This window comes from Diadema antillarum, unplaced genomic scaffold (genome assembly GCF_040938485.1).
Source record: "Diadema antillarum isolate AM-2024a unplaced genomic scaffold, OU_Dant_1.0 scf00000101, whole genome shotgun sequence".
Taxonomy (NCBI): domain Eukaryota; kingdom Metazoa; phylum Echinodermata; class Echinoidea; order Diadematoida; family Diadematidae; genus Diadema; species Diadema antillarum.
Window position 1 is genome coordinate 430,324 of NW_027270990.1, and position 25,334 is coordinate 455,657.

The 25,334-nt window shown below is 40.6% G+C and overlaps 1 protein-coding gene across 1 annotated transcript in view; it reads right to left on the reverse strand.

Moving 5' to 3' along the window:
• The window catches only part of LOC139718901 (uncharacterized), a 30,348-nt gene that overhangs the window by 3,573 nt on the left and 1,441 nt on the right, over nt 1-25,334 (reverse strand). Inside the window, exons 2-7 of the mRNA XM_071630350.1 lie at nt 17,250-17,548; nt 6,881-10,922; nt 5,607-5,777; nt 3,266-3,359; nt 2,678-2,796; nt 114-1,088 (exon numbers count right to left, since the gene is read on the reverse strand). Coding sequence (XP_071486451.1) covers nt 120-1,088; nt 2,678-2,796; nt 3,266-3,359; nt 5,607-5,777; nt 6,881-10,922; nt 17,250-17,548 — 5,694 coding nt within the window. The 3' untranslated portion in view covers nt 114-119. The remainder of the gene's footprint in view (nt 1-113; nt 1,089-2,677; nt 2,797-3,265; nt 3,360-5,606; nt 5,778-6,880; nt 10,923-17,249; nt 17,549-25,334) is intronic.

A 25,334-nucleotide genomic window follows, 5' to 3' on the forward strand; every position in this document is an offset into this window, starting at 1 on the left:
ATGACATAAATAGAGTTGATCCCAATGTAGAGTCAGAGTCAGACTTAGAGAGAAAGATTGTGAAAGAGGAAGACACAAGGAAAAATATTCTCACCCACAAATATGAGGCTTACTTGCTTTCACTCCCCAAGAGGTGGTGGCGGTGGTATTGGAGCTGGCAAACTACTGGTGTCTGCCTGTGCACCTTCACTACCTGGTACAGCTGGCAGCTCTTCTGGCTCCTCGTCCTCATCCGATTGTTCCTCCTGGCCTTCAGCTACTTTGGCAGTTTCCTCACTTTCTTCTTCCTTACCTTGGAAGGCACTGGCAATGTCGCTTTCCTTTAACACAAACTTTGCGGGAGCCTCCTTCTCTGCTTTTTTCAGCTTTGTCTTCCCAGCAATCTCTGCTGCCTCCGACTTGTCACTGATAACTGGCAGTGCCTTCCCGCTGGCACCCTGGAGGAATGCATCGAGGTCTGAAGATGGAGGAGCCTCAGGCTCCTTCACTTTGCGTGTTGGCCTCTTCCCAATCATTGGCATCTGCCGCTGGACCAGGGTTGTCGACCTTACAGATCTGCTCCGGAGTACGGGCGCCTCAGTCGCGGGTGGCGTGGTGACAGTGGTTGATGTTGATGGCGCGGCTGTTGTGGCTGGGGTGGCTGAAGACGCTGGAGCGTTCTTCCCGCGGAGCAGAGCTGTCGGGATCAGGCGCTTGGCGCTGCTCAGCTTGATGCTCAGTTTGTTGACATCCTTCTTTGCAGGTGCAGCCGTATCCGTGTTGCCACTACCTGCATCCTTCCTGAGCTCAAGGGGTGGTGGCGTTGTGTCGGCAGTCGTCTTTACAACTGCCTCTGCAGCCTTCTCCCTTGTGAACTCGAATGTCCCAAAACCATCCTTCTGCTTCCTTGTAACTTTAACATCTGAAGATTCCTTCTTGAGATGTTTAGCCAAATCCTGCACATCACTACTGTCTTCAGCTTTTCTCTTGGTACCTTTCTCCCCCTCTTCCTCCTTGTCTTTGCCAGGACCAGACTCCTGCGAGTTAAGGGATGCTAGTTTCTCCAGGTCGAGCTGCTTTTCATACTGTTTGTGTTCATCAACAAATTTCTGAAATGTGAAGAACCAAGAAATGATTTAAACGAACAGCATTTTGTAACCTACTCATATTCATGAACATAAACAAACTTGAACAGCCAAACATAAACCATGCAGACCATATCAGTTGGTTTAAAGTAAAAAAAGAAATATTTCCACACACACCTTGAAACCAAAGAAACAAGTGGAGGAAATGCACCTAGAAATCTCACTTCACCTATTTGGAATCAAAATTTCTCTCTCTTGTTGTTGGAATTAAAAACAAAAAACAACTAGAAATGTCGCTATGGCGACTGGTATGCCTCCGCCATAATGCATGATTCTCCTAATAGGTCTAGATAGTTCATGTGGACAATGTGTGATTACATTTTCACAAAACTGGCAAAATATTGAAATGACAAGTTTGTCACAAATGTGTTGAATGTTCACCTTCCTTGACCTTGGTTTAATTGGATGAATAGGAGAGCATGTATTTGGGGATTTAAGGACTTTAACTCGACTTTGACCCATTCATACACTTAATGCAATGAGTAATTTTCATGGTACCGGTATGGAGAAAAAGTGCAATTTCTGTACTGAATAGTATTTGTTACCATGTTCATCTGGCCTTTGACCCTAAAATTCATAAGATAATCACTTTCAGGAAGAACATGCATAGATATGCAGTAAGTTTCACGATAAATTGAGCCACTTCCGAGATATGGAGGAAAAAGTTAGTTCAGCACTTTCACTTGATCTTTGACCTTTTGACCTTTGAGGCAATAAAAAAAAGAAAAAGAAAAAAAAAACTCTCCAGAGAATTTCTATTAGGTTACACATGCATACACCAAGTGTAAAAAAAAGAATACTAATCCTGCTGGCATTGCATGAACATGAGGGAAATAGTAAAATTTTGAAGTGTTGCACTTGACCTTTGACCCCTGACCATTGACCCCATGAACCCTACATTCTCTAGATAATCACTGCCAGTCAGTACATGTATATACTATGTTCCATGAAGATACAAAAGATTGTACCTTGAACAATTTTCCAATTTACAGAGAAAAAAAAGAAGTTTTAATACTTTTACTCGACCTTTTGACCTTTGACCTTTGACCTCATGACCCAAACTTTCACCAGAGAATCTAAATTGGGTAATACATGTATACACTACGTTTCAAGAAAATATCTTCAGGCATTGCATAGATATGGTGGAAATAGTGAAAGTTTATGTATTTGACCTTGACCTTTTGACCTTTGACCTTGAGCATGTGCACCCAAAAGTTGATAGGCACAACTTCACCCCCTAATACACATACATGCCAAGTTTCATTAAGATACCTCAACAGCTTTTGATAGTTACCTTGTCCACAAAATTCATTACGGACGGACGGAAAGACGGACGGAAGGACGGACGGACGGACGGACGGACGGACGGACGGAAGGACGGACGGACGGACGGACAACCCGAAAACATAATGCCTCCGGCACCACTTCGTGGCGGAGGCATAAAAAATATTCCAGCACACATGTGCTCTGACATGATGCAAAGCATTTAGCACTAATATTTCATACATCCAGTTTGTTGCCCCACCTTAAGTTGTACAAAAGACATAACCTACGTGGTATGCCAAGTTGTGACTTGGGCTCTTCATGTGCTCGGTCCCACACACGCCATCACCGTAAAACTCCTTGCAAAGACGACAGTAGAATCCATTCACTGGCATCATGAACTCCCCACCTGGATGAAAGCAACAGCAACATAGTACAAGCCAGTTTAGTCACATTGACAGTATGAAACACTACGAGCACTCAGAGCACAATTCTCGCACTCTTCTTAATGGGAGAAAGATTTGGTAAGGACTACTTGTTGTGGTATGTATGTTGTCTGTCATCTTCCATTTTCTGGAAGAGAGTGCGCAACATATGGGTGATGCTACCAGAAACGGAGAACTTACCCGCAGTTTGAGTTTATCTTCAAGATTTGCGATGCATTCCAAGATATTTTGGAGAGCAAAAATCCAATATGATGTCTCCAACACAAAATGCTCTCTGAAATGTGCCAAGATAAAATACCAGTACATATTTGTGCTAGGAATTGAGATACATGTAGTTGCTTCTAAAAAATTGACGTAAAACACAACTTGATGGAAGGATTGAAGTAGCCAAGGAAATTAATCTTCCTTCATCCTAGATGCGAAGTGCATCACCTTTCACAGGGGCTTGAATCATGCCCTCGGTGGAAGCTTCCTTGCTGGATTTGAGATCACTAGGCATCCACGGTCGGTCCATTGGATCCATTTGCTGAAAGACATAGAGGATGGGAAGGCATCACTTTTAAACGATGCAAATCAATCCACATGGGGACAACAACTTTTGGCTCGCAACCTACACAAGAAAAACTTGTTACATGGACTGTCCTAATTGGCCAATTTCACAGATTTTCTCTGCTAAAAAAAGATTTCTTTTATCGACTACTTGAGTCCAATTAATTTGTGCTCCTCTGACTTCACATCTTCCAACAATCTCATCATAAATAACCACTTATTACTGAAGGATGTATCTGAGCCGAGTACTAAACAAATGTACATGTAGCTTTTTGGGCAGACTGACCTACATACATAAAGATCCTTTACAGCAAACAGTCCCAAATTCACCATCATTGAGTGCAAACTTGGGTGATCTCTCAAAATGCTAGCTTTTAACATGGATACCCCTTCAAAGGCTCCCTCAAACACTTAAAAAACAAATTCCACCACCTTTCCACCAACAACAACAAATGGTGAACACTGCAATGACAGCATGTTATCATATTCTGCACCTGTTGGAGACCTTTCGCATTGTCACATAAAAGTAGGTTTTACATGAATGGGTCTGCTTGCATGTCATTCTGTCTGGCTCAGGAAGTGTGAATTCAGGAACATAAATATCATACAGAAAAGTACATACCACAGCATACCTGATTGATGCAATGTGTTGCCTACAAGTATCTACAAAATGTAGGTGAAATCTCTTCTTTTTCCTTTGAGGGTGGGGGTAGATGCATTTGATACTCTCTACTAAATCTAGACTGTGCATAGTTAAGATAGTAACACTCTCTTTGACATACTTGAGAGCAACATCCATGACAAGACTAGTTCTTTGTAAGTATCCCAGTGACTCACGTTGCTCTTTAGATATATGGTATTATTTTCACAAATGATGCACCACATGACCTGTGCTAAGCAAGAATGGTTTCTATGCTTACGGAATAGTCTACAGCACAAGTCCAGCTCAACACAAATAAAAATGATGTCAAGGCATACTCAGTATCGTTCCAAAGTATCTAATGTCACCATTACGATTGCCCGAGTGCAGATGACTGAAAAGTATATTTGCTACTGCATGGATTACATTTCTGTTCCAGTTCTACAGGTACATTTACTGAAAAATATACTCCACTTTTTTATGTCATCTATTTCGGAAAATTGCTAATAAAGTGAAGATACCTATCATCTATGAAAGAAAAAATTTGGCGACTGTGAACTCTATGATTTTCTACAAACTACAATATAAAACTTACTTGATATAGTATCTTCATGATAAACTAGCTATGTGTCATGTACTACATACAAAGTGTATCCCGGAAAATAAACGCTCAGTATACCATGTTTCGCGGATCTAAGGCCCAGTGATGCAAGAAAGAATGCAAACGTGGAAACTCCAGTATGCATTACTCAGAAGCATAACTGGTATTTAGATTCAACAAATTATACGGGATCAAGCTTGCAAGGTCACCTGTCACTCTATGTTCAAGGTGACTTTGCTAAACAGAGATAAAAGTTAAACATATGAATTTTCTGATTCGTCAGAACTGGACATTATATAAGAAAGTCTAGGAATTTCAAAGTTTCATGTGTTTTTATGAACAGTGATATCGATCACAATGAGATGAGATGATGTTGCTGCCATAGATATGTCTCCCACTGACTGGCAAAGATATTCCTCTACAAATGAAAAGAATATATCATATACTTTGGATCAATTACTCCTTCAGTATGTGTTCATAAGTTTAGCAATGAGGACTTAACAGAGGGAGGGGGTTATAGTTGCTTTGGTGGAATCTTAGATATTTTTTATGCACAAACCAATAAAAGAGTTGCGAGATGATGGCACTGTCATCACATCAAATTTCCACATCTGATTGTGACTGATAAATCACAGTTGTAGAAAAACATGTCATGCCTTTAGAATTCCATGACTTTCACTAACTTTAGATTTTTCTGAAACTTGACCAGCTTTGTTTCTTGGCTTTACCCTACATCGACTTGAAAGTGCTGTAGCATTTCACTGCTAGACTTCCTTCAGTTCCATTATCATGCAAATTAAAGGTATTCTCACACACAAAACTTGAAGACAAAACCTCCACGATGTGACTCTCTCTCTCTCCACTCTGAGATCACCAACTGCGAGTGACCAAACACCAACATACAGAGTCAGGCACACAGTCATCCATTGTGCAGTCTTTTTTGTCTTATTTTTTATTTATTTTTATTTTTTTTTGCTCCATACCTTCACATGCTTCTTTGAGTGCAGGTGAATGAAAAACTCTTCGAGATTGGGAAAGGACTTCTGGCATGTCCTACACCAGTGGTCGCCGTTGTCAAAGTATGCAAACTTAAAGCGTGCCTTGCTCTCCGGGCGCTCTTCCACTGATTCTCGCTTGCTCTGTGAAGTTGAGGCCTGTACGCATTGGGACGCGATCAACATTAGGGGAGGGGTGAGGGGAGAAATAAGAAAAGAAAAAAGGCTTGTTTGGTGACTGGAAGTATGAGGAAATGGTTAACTGAAACACGGTAAGTCTGATCTGAGGATCACCCCAATTTTAGGAGAATGTTAACATATGTAAATTATGTCTGTGAAGATTGCTTTTCCTTCTCAGAAGAAAGTGAAGTGCTTTGCCTGTCAGACACATGCACAAGGCTGACATTAGCACCTTGTTCGCAAGTGATGAAAGGAAAAATTCCATGCCAATCAGCCAGACTTGCAATTTGGATTTAGGATATATGCCAACAGTCTATCTTTCTTGAGCAAAGTTCTCCTTTTTTAATAAGAAACACAAAGATGAGCTTTCAATTCCCAAACACATACTCCAAAGCAGGGTGATCCTACATCTTACAAATCAATACATCCAAGCCAACAAAGTCTATTCTTCAGTCATTACCTGTAATGTGTCACAACTTCGGCACTTGGGTGGCAAGATCACCTTATTACCTTGTTTCATATCCACCAGCCAGCACTTCTCATAAGTCTTCGTTGTACTAGCTTCTTGACAGATGAAGAACAAACATTCATTGGTTATGTTATGAAACTGATTGAATGAAAAACAATTTGGTACACAAAATATTAATCAAGATTTTTCCTTCATAAGATCACCACAGTGGTCGAGGATTATCCAAAAAAAAAAATTACATTCTTTATCCTGGTACATGCATACAATATAATTTGATTCACAAACCCTCATAAGTATTTCTTTGGTGTGGAAATGGACAGAATATCTTTTCACCCTTGCATTACACCATCCTGCCTTACAACTAGAATTCAAATCCAATGGTCAGTACAACTGCTTTATGTGCAAGTGTGTGTGGGTGCGTCATCCAATAGAGCACATTACTCTTTCTACTATAGCAAGTATAAGACAAAAACTACGCAAAGCAGCGCTCAATATTAAATAAAATCTCTGATATAATCTTCAGAATCACAATGGTAGTGTGATAAATGTTTATCAGAGTTGGAGAAGGATCCACGAAGGAAAGTTATGCTGTTGTTGCAGTTTGAAATCTTACCTTCCCTTTCTCCCTGTCCCTGTCTCTGTTTCTGTCACGGTCTCTCTCGTCCCTACTACTGCCAGATCTCTCTGTGGACAAGCTTCGCCTCTCCATTTCTCCCCGGTCTTCCAGTGTCCGGGTGCTGTAAGCCTTTCTCAGCGACCGGATCTCCTCAACTATCTCCTCTTGGAGCCTGTTATTCTTCACCAACAGAGGATCTTTGTGGCCATCCTTCTGGTGCTGCTTGCGTCTCATCAGCTCACCCTGCTGCTTTCTCAATATCGACAGCTCTTTTTCAAGGACATTGAGCTGCCTCTGGTACTCTTCCTTCTCTTTTCTCAGTCTGTACTGGCGCTCCTCTTCCTCTTTCTTAAATTTGTACATTCGTTCCTCTTCCTTCCTCTGCTCTTCTCTTCTCCTAGCTTCCCTCTCTCTCTGCAGTTTCTCCTCCTCCCTTCTGATCTTTTCTTCCATGGTCTTGAGAGCTACCTCCCTCATGAGCCATTCCTGCTCCTTTTTCAGCATCTCATGGCGGCGTTTTTCTTTTTCTTTCAGCATCCGCTCCTGGTATTCAGAGCGGACTTCCTCTTCAATGCGCTTTCGCTCTCTGGTTTCCCACTCCCGCTGGCGGAAGTATTCCTCTTCATATCGGTGTTCTTGTGGCTCATGCCACATCTTGGTGGATTCCTCTCTGGTAGTATGCCTGCTCCCTTCATAGGAATATGGCTCATCTTGCCCTTGAGGCAGCAGAACGATGCGTCGATTTGGTTTGGTATCTGAAGACATGGTTTCCTGAGCAACCTCTATCTTTATGTTGGCCAGATCCGAATACTGTGAGCGTTTGCGTGATGCCTCATGATCTAATTCATCATCACTTACAGGTTCCATTATTGGGCTACCTGAACTTGCTTTGGAGGACCTGTAAGGTTTTTTACCATCTTCCCTGTCAAACTCTCCTCTTTTAACCTTGTCTGTATATCCATCATCACTTCTGGGTTTGGCCCCTTTGCCTTCCACATACTGAGTAATGCCTCCACTTTTCTTGGATGGCAGGTGGCTATCTTCTTCCCTAGGCAACTTCTCTGCTGCAGTATTAATCTTTTCCCCTACTTTTTCCTTCTTCTTTTTCTTCACATCTCCTTTATCTTTCTTTTTCTTTTTCTTACCAGGCTTAACCATCTCATCTGGAGCAGGTGTTGCAGGAACTTGTAATCCAGTGACAAGAAATGATGCAGTTTGATTTAAGCCTTCTAACTTGTAATCAGCACTAGAAACAAGAGGGTCAGAGGCACTCTGTGCTTTTATGTCTGCTTCCGATCTTTGCACTTCAAGGAACTGTGAGATAGCACTTGCATGTTTACTCTGTGATTCCTGCACTGTCTCTTGCCCGGCCTTGATCCCTTTTTCTTTTTCTATTGCCACTTTTTTGGCCATGTCAAAATCAAAACCAATAGCTGTGAGAATATTTTGGATCTGTGTAGAATCCATTGTTTGTTGCTGTCCTGTAGGTTTGGTCTCTGGGACATATTCTTCCTGAGATGTAATAGGTACTTGCTCTACATACTGCCCTTGACCTGGGAATGAAGTATGCACTTGCTGAGCCTGATTTGCGGCAAATGGTGGCTGAGCTGCTGAAGGCATCTGATCATAGCCCCCCTGGCTTTGTGCAGGCTTTGTCTCACCATATAGGAACTGGTCTTCCTCTTCAAGTGCATTCGCTTGTCCTGGTTGTGGCTCTGACAGAAATGGTATTTCCTGACTGCGTTGAAATCCCAGCCCGCTTTGCAAGGTTGTTTGAGCACCAAACAATCCTGACAGAGGATTATTTTGTGGCAGTTGCTGCTGCTGCAGCTGGGGTGGTTGTTGTGATTGTTGGGTTCCAGCTAGTACAGCTGATAGCTCTGGTGTGAGCCTGACTCCAGACTGCTGAAGAATTGTAGACAAAGTATTATTGGTCGATTGTGAAGCTGGTGGATATGTGTCAGCTGCTTGATTTCCAAGTCCAGGAATCATTCCTACATTTGTTGATGATGCTGCACCAAACCCATCAACTGAACTGCCAAAGGTTCCTCCTGCTGCAGATGGAATGCCTGCAAATCCTGGAAGAGAGTGCTGATTTCCACCAAGAACTCCGAGCAGTGAAAATGTGTCTGATGCAGTTGATGCAACTGTACTATCACCTCCTAAACCAGGAATCCCCATGCCACCTTGTGCACCAAAGAAACCTGCACTCTGTTGTGGTTGTTGCTGCTGTTGCTGCATTTGTTGCTGAAGTAAATACTGTGGCTGCTGTTGCTGAGCAGCACTCACTGCAGTGAGCAAAGATGCCACTGACTGAGAGAGCGGTTGGCTGCTTTGAGGGGCCAAAGTTGATAAAAGCGATGTCAACTGTGTCAGATCTGGACCAACATCTTTGGCGACGTCTCCACGGGCTGTCTCTGAAGGAATGGAAACTGGAGTTGTTTGCTCCTGCGAGACAGGTGGTGCTGTCCCCTTTTTCTTCAGGATTGATTTTAAAGGTTTGGCTGTCGGAACAGGCAGCAAATTTGGCTTTACAGCAGGTTCTGATGTTGCTGTAACTGTAAGAGGAGGCATGTCAAGTATAGGACCACTGTAAACCTTGCTTTTCATCGGCTTTGTTAACTGCTTCAAGCCAAGAGGATCGTTAAGTCCACCTCCCTTAGCAAAAACAGATGGTTTTGCTGGTTCACCTAGATTGGCATCTTTGACCTCTTCCTTGGATGGGGTGCTTGGTTTTGGCATCAATTCACCAGTAAAAACATCAACTTCTCTTGATGCAACATCTTCTGGCTGCTTACCATTATCCGGTTTATCATCTGTAATGGCTTTATCTTGTCTGACTTCTTTAGTGTCCTTTACATCAATGCCTTCTTTGGCAACTTTTTGATCAGATGCAATCTCCTCAGGTTTAGAGATCTTGTCTCCTTTTCCTGCAGATTTAGAGTCCTTTTCCTTTGACTGACTCCTACTTCTGCTGCTGGAGCTGAAACTTGATCTGGAGTATGAGCTAGATCTAGATCTTGACCTAGACGAAGATCTTGAGGAACTCCTTGAGCTTGACCGACTGCTGCGAGATGAATAACTAGATTCCCGACTTCTTCGCCTTTTGTGCCGAGAGTAGCGCCTTTCCTTAGACCTTGAGCGGGAGCGTGATCGAGACCTCCCTCGCCTTCTGTCAGTGGGCCAGTATGTCCTACCCCTGCTACCTCTACCACCTCTGGTATAGTGGTACTTATCATGATACCCTCGCCCTCTACCACGCACAATGAACCTACCCCTACCAAATGTGTACGGAGAAGACCTTCTCCTATGATGTTCTCTGCTATCTGACCTTGACCGTGACCTTGAATCTGATCTTCGTCTTCTATCGTCTCTCCTATGTTCATGCCTGTGCCTTTTCTCACTACGATCTCTGCTCCTACTACGCCTGTCCCTGTGTCTATCTCTATCTCTACCTCTATCTCTATCTCTATCTCTATCCTTGCTCTTTTTCTTTCTCTCCTCTTTTTGCATCCTGCTTTCACTTTTTTGGTCCTCTTTTGCATCAGGTGGATCTTCCCTTGGTGTAGCTTTTTCTGTACTACTGGAAAGAGCTTCCAAGCTTTTCCTTGCTGTTCCGGGATTATTGTACCTAATATCCTTAACTATTTGACCAACATGCAATGATGGGTCACGCTTTTTGACAGGCTTAACGGGTTCCACTTTGGGCTCAGGTGGTAGAGGTTTAGGCAAGAGTACTATGTGTTTGTCTGAACTCTCTTCGTCACTCTCCCACTTCGATTTTGGAATGGTGACTACAGAAACAGCTGGTTCCTTGCTATCCTGATCGGGCTCCGAGGATGGAGAGACATCATCAAGGCCACCAGAGCTTGGGGCTTGGGGTTCATGTACCTCAGCCTTCGTCACATTTGACTGCTCTTGAACTTCTGAGTTATCTCTGGGTTGGGATGGACCTGATGGCCTCTGGTCATCTTCTGGGTTGTCTCGTTTTGTCTGGAAGGTGATGACGAGGGCTTCCTTGGGCTCACTGACGTTCATCCTGAAAGCAGAATTAACATTAAAGATAAATATCTAATTCTTCATGGGAGACTGAGTTATTACAATGGATTTCAGAAAGGTACCACACATTCTAGGTATCACACTAATGGTCTATATTTGTGTGTGGGGGTAGGGTAGGGGATTAGAGTCCAGTTCATGATCTGTAAGACTGTGAAAATTTGAAGTAACAATAATTTTCAATGTTGTAACAAAAGTGTACATGATGGCAGCTGTCTCATTGTTGCCTGGCTATTTCAGTTGTGACTGCCACTGCAGTAACTCTGTTCATGTCTTTGGTCACTTTAAAAGAATTCTTACAATATGTGATTTCCTTCTACAACTACTCACCATTGCACTCTTAACCCGTTGAGGACGGAATGATTTTGCTATAACATGCATTTGTCATAGACACCTGCCCGAGTATTCTCTGGACTCGTCTTCAACTGGTTAAGGTGTCAAATTCTGTGCAACATTGTGTAATATGACTGCAATTTGGCATGAAATGCAGGGACTCGTTGCCTAACATGCTGTACTTTGAGAAGAAAAAGGTTATGGAGCAGTAAGGAAGAACTCATGCCTTCATTTCATTCCATAGTTGGTGAGGTTACAATTTGACTACACATATTGCTCGGCCTGTAGAATGGCTGAAGTCAAGCTTTTACAATTTTATGATTCTGCATACCCAGTACCTGAAGTGCACTCAAGAAAACATGAACAGACATTGCTCAAAGTTAGCCAATTACAACTATGAAAGTATCTTGTCCATGAGTTAGCAATGGAAATAGTGACCATCACTGAGCATCAAATCAATGATGCTGACAGAACTACAAACACTTTGTAGAGCATGATAGGTACATGTATCAATGAGTATGTGTACAACTACAAACTATTTCATATAGCGAAAGTGTGTGGAATACTACTACCAGTATGCAGATATTACCTTGATAGAGGTGAAGTATAACACCTTTTATATCCCTCGCAAATTATTTCTTGTCCTGTGATTGGTCGAGAGCACTGAAAGCGACAAAAACACGTTTCTACCATGAAAATCCTTGTTCCATCAATCTTACTAAAAACCCTATCAAACTGGTGATGCAGATATCTGGTGTACGTACCGTGTGTGTGCTCAGTGGTAGCGCGTAATGAGTTTGCAGATGGCGCGCATGTCTACTAATGTACAGTGTATACCAGTACTTAGCGGCTGAGTGCGCAGTTGTTTCTTGATAAAACACATGTACGTGCTGGCCTCCCCAAGCATGACTGACTGTGAATGACTTGTCAAAAAGAGTAAAGCAAGGAGGATGCTGTAAAGGGTAAACTACAGAATACCGGCAGCCAATCAATCTTTAATTCATTGGGAGGGATATAAAACAAATATACCAGGCAATTGTTCGAGGCACCAGTTGAAACTATGTACATCTGGTGACTTCAATAGCACCATTTTCTTCGGGGCTGTGCCCCTCAGAAAATAGTACTATTGAAGTCACCTCATGCACATAGTTTCAACCACAGCCTCTCAAGCCTGGTATATTGCATAACATCCCTACCAATATTTAAGTGTACAGTGCTTAACCACTACTCATGAATTGCTTTAGCAAGAATCCACTTAAATGAAAAAAAAAATTGATGTAACAAATTTTTCACATTATTTTCACCACTTAATCAGAACTATGAAGAACTTTATCAGGACAAATCTGGCTGAAACACTTCCATTCTTCATCATTTATTTCTAAAAATAATATGTAAATCCTTGAAATAATTGCAGGGATTTCATTTCCTCACAAGAGGGATTATTTTCTAACCAGTTCCTGATAGCTTATGTTGACTGCAGTCTAAACATTTGCCATTCTAATTCAGTGAGATGAAGCGCAGAGGCGGTCATCTTATTGAGCGTCGTCAGCTCCCATTCATGCATTTACACTGTACCACCCCTTCAGTGTATGTGATACAGAGAGTCATCCTTCCCGCGTGCAGCTCATACTCTCCCTGTTCGTGCAAAGTACAATATGCTTGCAGTGTGTGTGTGTTTGTGTGTGACAGCATAATGAGGGGGCATGAATATGAGGAAAATGTGTTCGTACGATCATTGCAATCAGTGTTGTCGTAATGTGCATGTTGTAAACATGCTATAACAGCATGTGGAACGTGGAAGTTAGCATAGCTGACTCTTTTTATGTATCATTAGGGTTCTGAGGCATATTAAAGCCAAAACATAGTTCTGGTACGCCTGCAAAAGTTGTCAAATTTTGCTCCCAAATGTGAACGTATGCCTAGGAAATGTGTGGAATAACGCTGTAATAACAAGATATTTGATGGGTAATGACGAAAATGCGAAATATTTACCAAAAAGGTTCAGTCTAAGAACTTACCCGAACGGGGTCAGGCTAAACTCGGACTTGGGGATAACTCAGCCTCGCTTTGACGGCGGGATGAGTTGTATTGGTTGTCCCTCTGGATTGTACAGTGTTGTACTATGGGAGCGGCCTGTATAAACTAGCACTTCGCATTCTGGCTACTCGCAGTAATGGTCTGAGTTGTTAAAACGCGCGCATCAAAAAACCTCTTTGGCGCGCATGCAAAATTAGTGTGCGCCTATCAAGCACCTCTAAAAACGATCAAAGACGCTTGATAAACAACAACAAAAACTTCAAAGACAGCGCGTCTCAGCAACTGAGGTGATGTGTGTATAGGCTTGAGGACCGCACGCTGTCCATTTGTTTTGCACAGGATTAGCACGCACTTTCTTGTCTGTTCAGTTAGGCCTCGTTTGGTATTATACAGTAGAATATGGCGATCACGAACTGCGCGTAAATTGTCTGAAATAGGGTCGAGTTTTCCCTGAGACCGAGTTAGTCTGGATCCTTCTGGAATAAAAGTCGGTTTCCGACTTTTATTATTTTTCTCAAAATACTCCAAAACGACTCATCATCCCTGCAAATCGCGTCAGCCAGGTAAGTTTCTTTGTAGACTCTTTCGATATATTGCAAGCAAATATGAAATGGTGCCAGACGGGTTCTCAAACCCTTACCAAAACTATGTTTCACTATAACTTTATGTACATGTACTTTGAACTCTAAAACAGGTTATTTTGTGGATCAAAATGAAGGAAGGTTGTTTCGATAGCGATGATGCATTTGCCAAAGTTATGAGACTGCTGTGCCCATTCTCATCGCCGTTTTGTGTCTATGTGTACAGCGTGTCGTAGCGCATGTGTACTTGTTGCTGTGGTACTCAGCGGGACTGATTAAATGCACATGGTTTAGAGTAATGCCCATATACTGGGCTTCATGTCGTGTGCTTTGCACTCGTAGGCGAATGTCAGCCACCACTTAAACAGGAGCACCACTTAAACGGGAGAAAAACTTGTCTCCCTGGAAAAGAATGATATCACCACAAATTTGACCCCTTGTGAAATTGTGTGACAAGGTCATTCATTTGCAATATATAACATTTACATTCACAGTACAGGGCAGGCGCGCCGGAAGCAGTTTTGGATTGGGGGGGCAAACATTGGAGGGGGCTCAAGATTAGACCATGCATATGTTACACAATATACACATACACACACACACACACACACACACACACGCACACACATCTATCATTTATATATATATGTATATATATACATATATATATATATATATATATATATATATATGTAAAGTGGCGTACGGTGGGTCGAAACATGGGGGGAACCATAAAGTAATTTTGACGGTCTGTATGCTTGTGCGTGTGTGCGTGAGCAATAATGGGACTACAATACATTACGGAATGTGATACATTAAACAACGCAGTCATTGAGGAACATTGTAAGTTTTCCTTACATGGATTATGGAATGACGGTGTGAAGCGATCGACAAATTATATACTGTCAGCAACATAAGGTGAATGGCATAACAATAAAATGCGAGCGAGCGAAGCGAGCGAGCTTGAAAATTTTGATATTCTACAGTTCCAAAACTGGAGTTTTAATTGTAGCTACATATTTCGCTTTGAAATAAACGGGGGCGCATCGGGTGCAACTGCTGGCAATTATTGGCAGCAACATTAGGAGAATGGCATAACGATTCAATGCGAGCGAGCAAAGCGAGCGAGCTTGAGAATTTTGACATTTTACAGTCCAAAAACTCCCGTTTGTAGCTATATCTTTCGCTTTGGAAATTAAGGGGGGGGGGCATCGGACGCAACTGCTGGCAATTACTGGCAGCAACATTAGGAGAGTGGCATAACGATTCAATGCGAGCGAGCGAAGCGAGCGAGCTTGAAAATTTTGACATTTCACAGTCCCAAAACTCCCGTTTGTAGCTATATTCATCTTTCGCTTTGGAAATTAAGGGGTGGGGGCATCGGGCGCAACTACTGGCAATTACTGTCAGCAACATTAGGAGAATGGTATAACGATTCAATGCGAGCGAGCGAAGCGAGCTAGCTTGAAAATTTTGACATTCTAGAGTCCAACAACTGCCGTCGTAGCTATGTTTTTCGCTTTAGAAATTAAGGGGGAGGCTCACCGGGCTCAACTGCTGGATGCGAGCGAGCGAAGCGAGCGAGCTTGAGAATTTTGACATTTTACAGTCCAAAAACTCCCGTTTGTAGCTATATCTTTCGCTTTGGAAATTAAGGGGGGGGGGGCATCGGACGCAACTGCTGGCAATTACTGGCAGCAACATTAGGAGAGTGGCATAACGATTCAATGCGAGCGAGCGAAGCGAGCGAGCTTGAAAATTTTGACATTTCACAGTCCCAAAACTCCCGTTTGTAGCTATATTCATCTTTCGCTTTGGAAATTAAGGGGTGGGGGCATCGGGCGCAACTACTGGCAATTACTGTCAGCAACATTAGGAGAATGGTATAACGATTCAATGCAAGCGAGTGAAGCGAGCTAGCTTGAAAATTTTGACATTCTAGAGTCCAACAACTGCCGTCGTAGCTATGTTTTTCGCTTTAGAAATTAAGGGGGAGGCTCACCGGGCTCAACTGCTGGATGCGAGCGAGCGAAGCGAGCGAGCTTGAGAATTTTGACATTTTACAGTCCAAAAACTCCCGTTTGTAGCTATATCTTTTGCTTTGGAAATTAAGGGGGGGGGGGCATCGGACGCAACTGCTGGCAATTACTGGCAGCAACATTAGGAGAGTGGCATAACGATTCAATGCGAGCGAGCGAAGCGAGCGAGCTTGAAAATTTTGACATTTCACAGTCCCAAAACTCCCGTTTGTAGCTATATTCATCTTTCGCTTTGGAAATTAAGGGGTGGGGGCATCGGGCGCAACTACTGGCAATTACTGTCAGCAACATTAGGAGAATGGTATAACGATTCAATGCAAGCGAGTGAAGCGAGCTAGCTTGAAAATTTTGACATTCTAGAGTCCAACAACTGCCGTCGTAGCTATGTTTTTCGCTTTAGAAATTAAGGGGGAGGCTCACCGGGCTCAACTGCTGGATGCGAGCGAGCGAAGCGAGCGAGCTTGAAATTTTTGACATTTTACAGTCCAAAAGCTGCCGTTTGTAGCCATATTTTTCCCCTTTTATTCATATATATACATATTTATTTTATTTTCTTTGTTTATTCATTTATTTTTATTATTATTTTTTTTTTTTTTTTGGGGGGGGGGCTTTTTGGGGGGGCAAAAATGCGTTTTGCCCCCCCACTTTTTGGATTGGGGGGGCGGCCGCCCGCCCCCCCCCCCACTTCCGGCGCCTATGGTACAGGGCATACAGTATTAGTATGTCTGTTTCAGCAATGTGTGCATAAGAGCTAAGAACAATCTGTACATACGTGTACACTTGATGTATAATTATGTTTGTTTGTTTTTTTATGAGAACAAACATATCATCTAGAGTGTAGCTCAGTTGTACTCCACAGGATTTAACATCTTCTAGGCCAATTACAATGAAATACCCACATGAAATGCATTTGCACTTAAATCTCGCCATTTCCATTGCATAAACATCTACACTGGAAATGCAATGATCTACTGGAATAATTGGAGTGAAATTGTTAATAAAAGCTTCCATACAAATGTCATTGTTACAGGCTTAATTAGGTCCTTATAATGTACATGCACCAAATATCATGACTGCACTACATGTGTGTAAGCACAAAAGCGAGAGAACAACTCTAATCTCAAGTCAATATGCTACCGCTTTTCACCAGACCATTTCATAAAAATAGCTATGGTACTATGAACACATATAATGCTCAATTACTGAATTACAGGAGTACGGCTGATGTGAGAAAGATTTCATGATACCTGTGTACATTTCTTGACTTTGACCATAACATTGTCATATCGTTATGGGGGGGGGGGGGGGGGTGGTACTCACTGTTCACTCTGATTCTCGGGTGGTGGAATGTCAGCATATAAGTCAAAGTCCTCATCAGCCACAGGGTTTTGCCTCTTCTTTCTATGATGTGGGACAGGAGCTGGTGTGGGATTTGCACCCTGCTGAGATGTCACAAGTGGTCCCAGGCGTTCAGCAGCACTAGGTGCCTTAGTGACAGGAGGACCCAAGCGGTCCATGGCTGATGCTGGGCCTGGGTCCTGCTGGCCAAGGCACTGGTCATTTGTGACAGTTATCACTAGGGAAGTCTTCGGCTCCAGCTGACTAGGCTTCCCAGGCTCCTGTGAGTTTTATTGTAAACACACAATTTAAGGGCCAACTTGCAAGTGTTTTGCATTATCTCACATTGCAACAGGCATTTCATATACACGTATTCAACTGCACACAAAATGTAAGCTTTTTAGGTGATCCGAGTATCCTCTCGGATCACCTTCTGTATCTGTACGGATTCTTTGTTCTTCTTCTTCTTCTTCTTTCTTTATTTCTGGACAAAAGTTGTGTATCTACGTACTCAGAAAGTTCTCACAGTATCAATTTCAAACTCATACTATATATGTATCATGTCCCAAAGACGAAAAATTTTATAAAATCATAGTGATCAGTCGACCGTGACGTCACTATGACGTCATTATATGAAAACACATTTTCATGCATATCTCATTAATAGAATAGAATTCTTCAATGAAATTTACGTCACATATATTTTAAGTCAAGCGGATTCTACTCATATTGTCAAAATTCATATTTATCTTAGAACGCGCGCGTACGTGCGCGTTGAAATATTTGTATGCTCAAATCGAGCTCAAATTTTTTTTGCACACGTTTCAGACCATTTGGAGCATTTTTTGAAAAATTGAAAAAATTGGACGGACGCGTACGCGCGCGCACATATTCGCACACACAGCTCATATGCAATGGAAATTTTCCGTTTTTTTACACTTATCGGATGCCTAAAATGTCAAGGAATATTTCTACCAAGTTTCAAGTCAATCCCATTCAATATGACGTCATACGGGCCCGTCAAAGTTGAAATTCCGCGCGCGCGTCAATGGCGATATACAGTGCAACGATGCCAAAAAAACGCCAATTTTAAATCCGATTTTACTCGTCAGGATGGACGGTAACCCCCCATTTTCTGTACATATTTTGAAAGCTGATGAGTTGTACATGTCATTTCATGGGGTGGCAATGCTGACAAAATGATTAAAAGATATCAAATTTCTTAATAAAGTAAAAAAAGTAAATTTTCAAAATGACATCAAATTTCATGTTCATTCGAGCGTATCTCACTAGTCCTTTGTCAATTTTCACCCAGATTTCAGTATGATGTAGCTTATTTAATGTTCTTTCAAACATAAAATAACAATATTTTGATTGGATAACGGTATCACCTCGTAAAAGTGGATTAAAAGTAATCTTGTCAAATTTGACCAGTTTACGTGTTATCTCTATGGGAGTGCAGTTTTTCTGGAAATGAAAATTGACATGACTATATTTATCGAGCACTAGCTCACTTAAGCTTCGGTAAATTTCTCCCAGATTTTAATATGTTGTAGCTGAGACTTTACCCTACCGTAAGTGTGCCCTTTGTTTTTTCATACGATGTCGGAATCACATCAAAAAATTGGGTTGAAATTCAGGCTTATCTTCGATGTATTGAGATATTTCTTTCTTTCTGCAACTTTCTTTGCAATAACTCAAGAAAAACGGCCTCTATCACTTCTATATTTTGCACATGTTTAGTTCATGTCACGTACATTATTTCATAAAATAACAACTACTTGATCGGACACCATCTTGGGTATGTAAAGTAGGGTCAAAGGTCATAAGCGTTTCACCCTGTATCTTAGTGAATACATGTCCTATCTTTCCCATATTTTGCACACGCAAAGACCATGTTACAAGAGTCATTTCACAAAATAACCACTTTTTACTCAGATGCCATCTTGTCTGTGCAAATTGAGGTCAAAGGTCATATGTACTTCTTTTTGTATCTTCGTTATGACGTGTTATCTCTATGGGAGGGATTGGATAACGGTATCACCTCGTAAAAATGGATTAAAAGTAATCTTGTCAAATTTGACCAGTTTACGTGTTATCTCTATGGGAGTGCAGTTTTTCTGGAAATGAAAATTGACATGACTATCTTTATCGAGCACTAGCTCACTTAAGCTTCGGTAAATTTCTCCCAGATTTTAATATGTTGTAGCTGAGACTTTACACTACCGTAAGTGTGCCCTTTGTTTTTTCATACGATGTCGGAATCACGTCAAAAAATTGGGTTGAAATTCAGGCTTATCTTCGATGTATTGAGATATTTCTTTCTTTCTGCAACTTTCTTTGCAATAACTCAAGAAAAACGGCCTCCATCACTTCCATATTTTGCACATGTTTAGTTCATGTCACGTACATTATTTCATAAAATAACAACTACTTGATCGGACACCATCTTGGGTATGTAAAGTAGGGTCAAAGGTCATAAGTGTTTCACCCTGTATCTTAGTGAATACATGTCCTTTCTTTCCCATATTTTGCACACGCAAAGACCATGTTACAAGAATTATTTCACAAAATAACCACTTTTTACTCAGATGCCATCTTGTCGTTGCAAATTGAGGTCAAAGGTCATATGTACTTCTTTTTGTATCTTCGTTATGACGTGTTATCTCTATGGGAGGGAATTTTCTTTAATGTGAAAATTGACATGATTGTCTTTATCGAGCACTAGCTCACTTACCCTTCGGTGAATTTCTCCCAGATTTTAATATGTTGTAGCTGAGACTTTGCGCTATCGTTTTATTTCATTTGTTTTTTCATACGATGTCGGGATTACGATAAAAAATTGGTTGAAATTAAAGCTTATCTTCTATGTATTGAGATATTTCTTTCTTTCTGCAACTCTCTTTGCAATAACTCAAGAAAAACACGCCCTATCACCCCCATATTTTGCACATGTTTAGTTCATGTCTCGTACATTATTTCATAAAATAACAACTACTAGATCAGACAACATCTTGGGTATGTAAATTAGGGTCAAAGGTCATAAATGTTTCATCTTGTATCTTAGTGAATACCTGTCCTATCTTTCCCATATTTTCCACACGTATAGACGATGTCGCGAGAATCATTTCACAAAATAACCACTATTTCATCAGATGCAATCTTGGGAGTGCAAAGGTGGGTCAAAGGTCATATGTATTCATTGCTGTATCTTCGTTATTCAGTGTATACAGAATTTGGTACCAAAGATGGCAGATATGACTCCCTTTTCTAAATGAGAATGCAAACATCACACGGCCAATGTCTCTAAACACAGATGAAACTTGTATGGTCATGCCTATTGCGATCAGGACTCGAATCATTGATAAAAAAAAAATCGGATCACCTTAATTTGTCAGTGATGACAAATTACAATCTCTAGTTTTGTTTTGTTTTTGTGGTAGTACTCATGAAATAGAAATACAATGAACACAATTATTTTTTTTTTCTTGAAGAGTAACCACACATTACTGAAACATACAGTAACTAGAACCGGAATTTGTCAACACTGACAAATTAGGTGATCCGATCTTTTCTGAAATCAATGATTTGAGTCCTGATCCAAATATTCATGACCATACAAGTTTCATCTGCAGGGGCGGATCCAGGAATTCTGTAAAAGGGGGGCGTGACTAATATTTCTAGTGCCACTTCCGGGTTTCATTTCATTGTTTTTCTTTTTAATTCTTTTGTTTTTTACGAAAATTAAAGGGGGGGCGTGCGCCGGTTGCGCCCCCCTCTGGATCCGCCACTGATCTGTGTTTTGATTGGACATTGGCCGTGTGATGTTTGGATTCTCATTTAGAAATAGACCTGCCATCTTTGGTACCGAATTCCGTATACACTAAAGGAAATGCAGAATGAAGTATATTTGACCTTTGACCTCGCTTTGCACACCCAAGATGGCGTCTGAGCAAAAAGTGATTATTTTATGAAATGATTCTTGTAACATGGTCTTTACGTGTGCAAAATATGGGAAAGATAGGACATGTATTCACCAAGATACAAGATGATACATTTATGACCTTTGACCCTAATTCAAATACCCAAGATGGTGTCCGATCAAGTAGTTGTTATTTTATGAAATAATGAACATGACATGAACTAAATATTTACTAAATATGGGGGTGATAGGGTATATTTTTCTTGAGTTATTGCAAAGGAAGTTGCAGAAAGAAAGAAATATCTCAATACATCGGAGATAAGCTAATTTCAACCACGTTTTTTGACATGATTCCGTCTTCGTATGAAAAACAAAGGGCACACTAGCTATAGCGCAAAGTCTCAGCTACAACATGTTAAAATCTGGGAGGAATTCACCGAAGGGTAAGTGAGCTAGTGCTCGATAAACACAATCATGTCAATTTTCACATCTAGAAAAATTCCCTCCCATACAGATAACACGTCATAACGAAGATACAGGAAGAAGTACATATGACCTTTGACCCCACTTTGCACAAACAAGATGGCATCTAAGCCAAAAATGTTTATTTTGTGAAATGATCCTTGTAACATGGTCTTTACGTGTGCAAAATATGGGAAAGATAGGACATGAATTCACCAAGACACAGGATAAAACATTTATGACCTTTGACCCTAATTTACATACCCAAGATGGTGTCTGATCAAGTAGTTGTTATTTTGTGAAATAATGTACAAATGTACGTGAATTTCAACTTTGACGGGCCCATATGACGTCATATTGAGTCGGATTGACTTGAAACTTGGTAGAAATATTTCTTGACATTTCAGGCATCCGATAAGTGTAAAAAAACGGGAAATTTATATTGCATATGAGCTGTGCGTGCGTATATGTGCGCGCACGTACGCGTCCGTCCAATTTTTTCAATTTTTCAAAAAATGCTCTAAATGGTCTAAAACGTGTGCAAAAAAATCTGAGCTCGATTTGAGCATACAAATATTTCAACGCGCGCGTACGCGCACGTTTTAAGAGAAAATATGAATTTTGAGAAATTGAGTGGAATGGGCATAACTTGAAATATATGTGACGTAAATTTCATTGAAAAACTCCATTCCATTAATGAGATATGAGTGAGAATGTGTTGTCATATAATGACGTCATAGTGACGTCACGATTGACCAATCACAATGATATATAAAATTTGTCGTCTTTGGGACATGATACATACATATGGTATGAGTTTGAAGTTGATACTGTGAGTACTTTCTGAGTAAGTAGATGCACAACTTTTGTCCAGAAATAAAGAAAGAAGAAGAAGAAGAAGAAGAACTAGAACCGGAATTTGTCAACACTGACAAATTAGGTGATCCGATCTGTTCGGAAATCAACTGTTTGAGTCTCCTGATCCCAATAGGCATGACCATACCGGTTTCATCTGTGTTTAGTGGACATTGGCCGTGTGATGTTTGGATTCTCATTTAGAAAAGGAAGTCAGATCTGCCATCTATGGTACACAATTACGTGTACACTAACAAAGATACAGAATGAAGTATATTTGACCTTTGACCCCACTTTCCACGGACAAGATGACATCTGAGCAAAAAGTAGTTATTTTGTGAAATGATCCTTGAAACATGGTCTTTACGTGTACAAAATATGGGAAAGAAAGAACATGTATTCACCAAGATACAGGATGATACATTTATGACCTTTGACCCTAATTTACATACCCAAGATGGCGTCCGATCAAGTAGTTGTTATCTTATGAAATAATGTATGTGACATGACCTAAGCATGTGCAAAATATGGTGGTGATAGGATATGTTTTTCTTGAGTTATTGCAAAGAAAATTGCAAAAAGAAAGGAATATGAAAATACATCGAAGATAAGCTTTAATTTCAACCAAGTTTTTGGACGTGATCCCGACAACGTATGAAAAATTGAAGGGCACACTAACGATAGCCCAAAGTCTCAGCTACAACATATCAAAATCTTGGAGAAATTCACCGAAGCATACGTGAGCTAGTGCTCGATAAAAATAGTAATGTCAATTTTCATTTCCATAAAAACTGCACTCCCATACAGATTACACGTAAACTGGTCAAATTTGACAAGGTTACTTTCAATCCATTTTCAAGAGGTGATGCCGTCATCCAATTAACATTATGTTTCACATTTATGAAAGAACATTTCATAAGCTACAACATATTGAAATTTGGGTGAAAATTGGCAAAGGATAAGTGAGATACGCTTGAGTGAACTTGAAATTTGATGACGTCATTTTGAAAATTTACTTTTTTACTTTAAGAAATTTGATATCTTTTAATCATTTTGTCAGCATAGCCAACCCATGAAATAACATGTACAACTCATCAGCTTTCAGAATATGTCGAGAAAATTGGGGGTCACCTTCCATCCTGACGAGTAAAATCGGATTTAAAATTGGCGGTTTTTTGGCATGTAGTTGCACTGTGTATCCCCATTGACGCACGCGCGGAATTTTGAATTTGACGGGCCCGTATGACGTCATATTGAGTCGGATCGACTTGAAACTTGGTAGAAATATTCCTTGACATTTTGGACATCCGATCCGTGTAAAAAAACTGAAAATTTCTATTGCATATGAGCTGTGTGTGCGAATATGTGCGTGCGCGTACGCGTCCGTCCAATTTTTTCAATTTTTCAAAAAATGCTCCAAATGGTCTGAAACGTGTGCAAAAAAATTTTGAGCTCGATTTGAGCATACAAATATTTCAACGCGCGCGTTCTAAAATAAATATGAATTTTGACAATATGAGTAGAATCCGCTTGACTTAAAATATATGTGACGTAAATTTCATTGAAGAATTCTATTCTATTAATGAGCTATGGATGACAATGTGTTTTCATATAATGACGTCATAGTGACGTCACGGTCGACTGATCACTATGATTTTATAAAATTTTTCGTCTTTGGGACATGATACATATATGGTATGAGTTTGAAGTTGATAATCTGAGTACTTTCTGAGTACGTAGATACACAACTTTTGTCCAGAAATAAAGAAAGAAGAAGAAGAAGAAGAAGAAGAAGAAGAAGAACAAAGAATCCGTACAGATACAGAAGGTGATCCGAGAGGATACTCGGATCACCTAAAAATGAAATACCGGTACTGTTGATGTTGCAATTATATGGGTACCATATGTGACCGTGCACCTCAAAACGAACATAAAGTCGCACACACTGATTTTGCGTGAGGACTGAAAATAAGTGAAATGGGTCAACCTAGCCGAACTTGACTTTTTCATATTTTCTGAAAGAGCGGGTCTTCTTTTACATGATGCTAAAATTTGGTATCATAAAACGGGAAGGAAAGTGTGTCTTTTTTAGCAGTTTATCTCGAACATTTTTGGTAGAATAGTGTGATTAAGTGTGTCTTTAGAATCCCTTTTTCATTTCTGAAAAACCTTGTCCACACTCTTCACTTCCAACTCTAATAACTTTTGAAATGATAGTGCTACTGCTTTGAAAGTTATCATTGATTATGGACAGAATGTGTTAATGAGGCATGCTTAATTTCAGTTTAATCTGATAATCCCTTCATTGTTGTTACTCTGGTGGTTTACTTCCTGTTTTTCGTCCCATTCATTGCACAGCCAGCACGGTTTGGTAAAGATTAAGCGCTTGAATAGACACTGTACTTCAGAGCCTCTTTTCTCAGTTCACACTTTTCCTGAGTTTGAGCTTTCTTTCCAGTATTTAGATAGGTTAGGAGAGTCCATTTGATTTGAGTTACAACATCATTTTAAAGCTTAAAGTCTGCTCTTTCAGAATATGGTCTTAACTAAAAATTCATGTCAAGCGACTTTTTGTTTGTTTTGAGGTGCAGGGTCACATATAAAGTAGACTCTCCAAGAATCTGACAGCAAGACAAATGCATGTACAAGTAATTATATAGGTACATGTATGATGGTTCAAACAAATTGTGCAATACTTTTCTCAATTGTTAAAAATCTCAATGTGGCGATATAAAGTTACAATACATGGCAAAATAATCCTTTCCATGGATATGTCTTTACCATCACAGCTTGTGTCCTACATCATCATGTTCATTTTATTACACCAT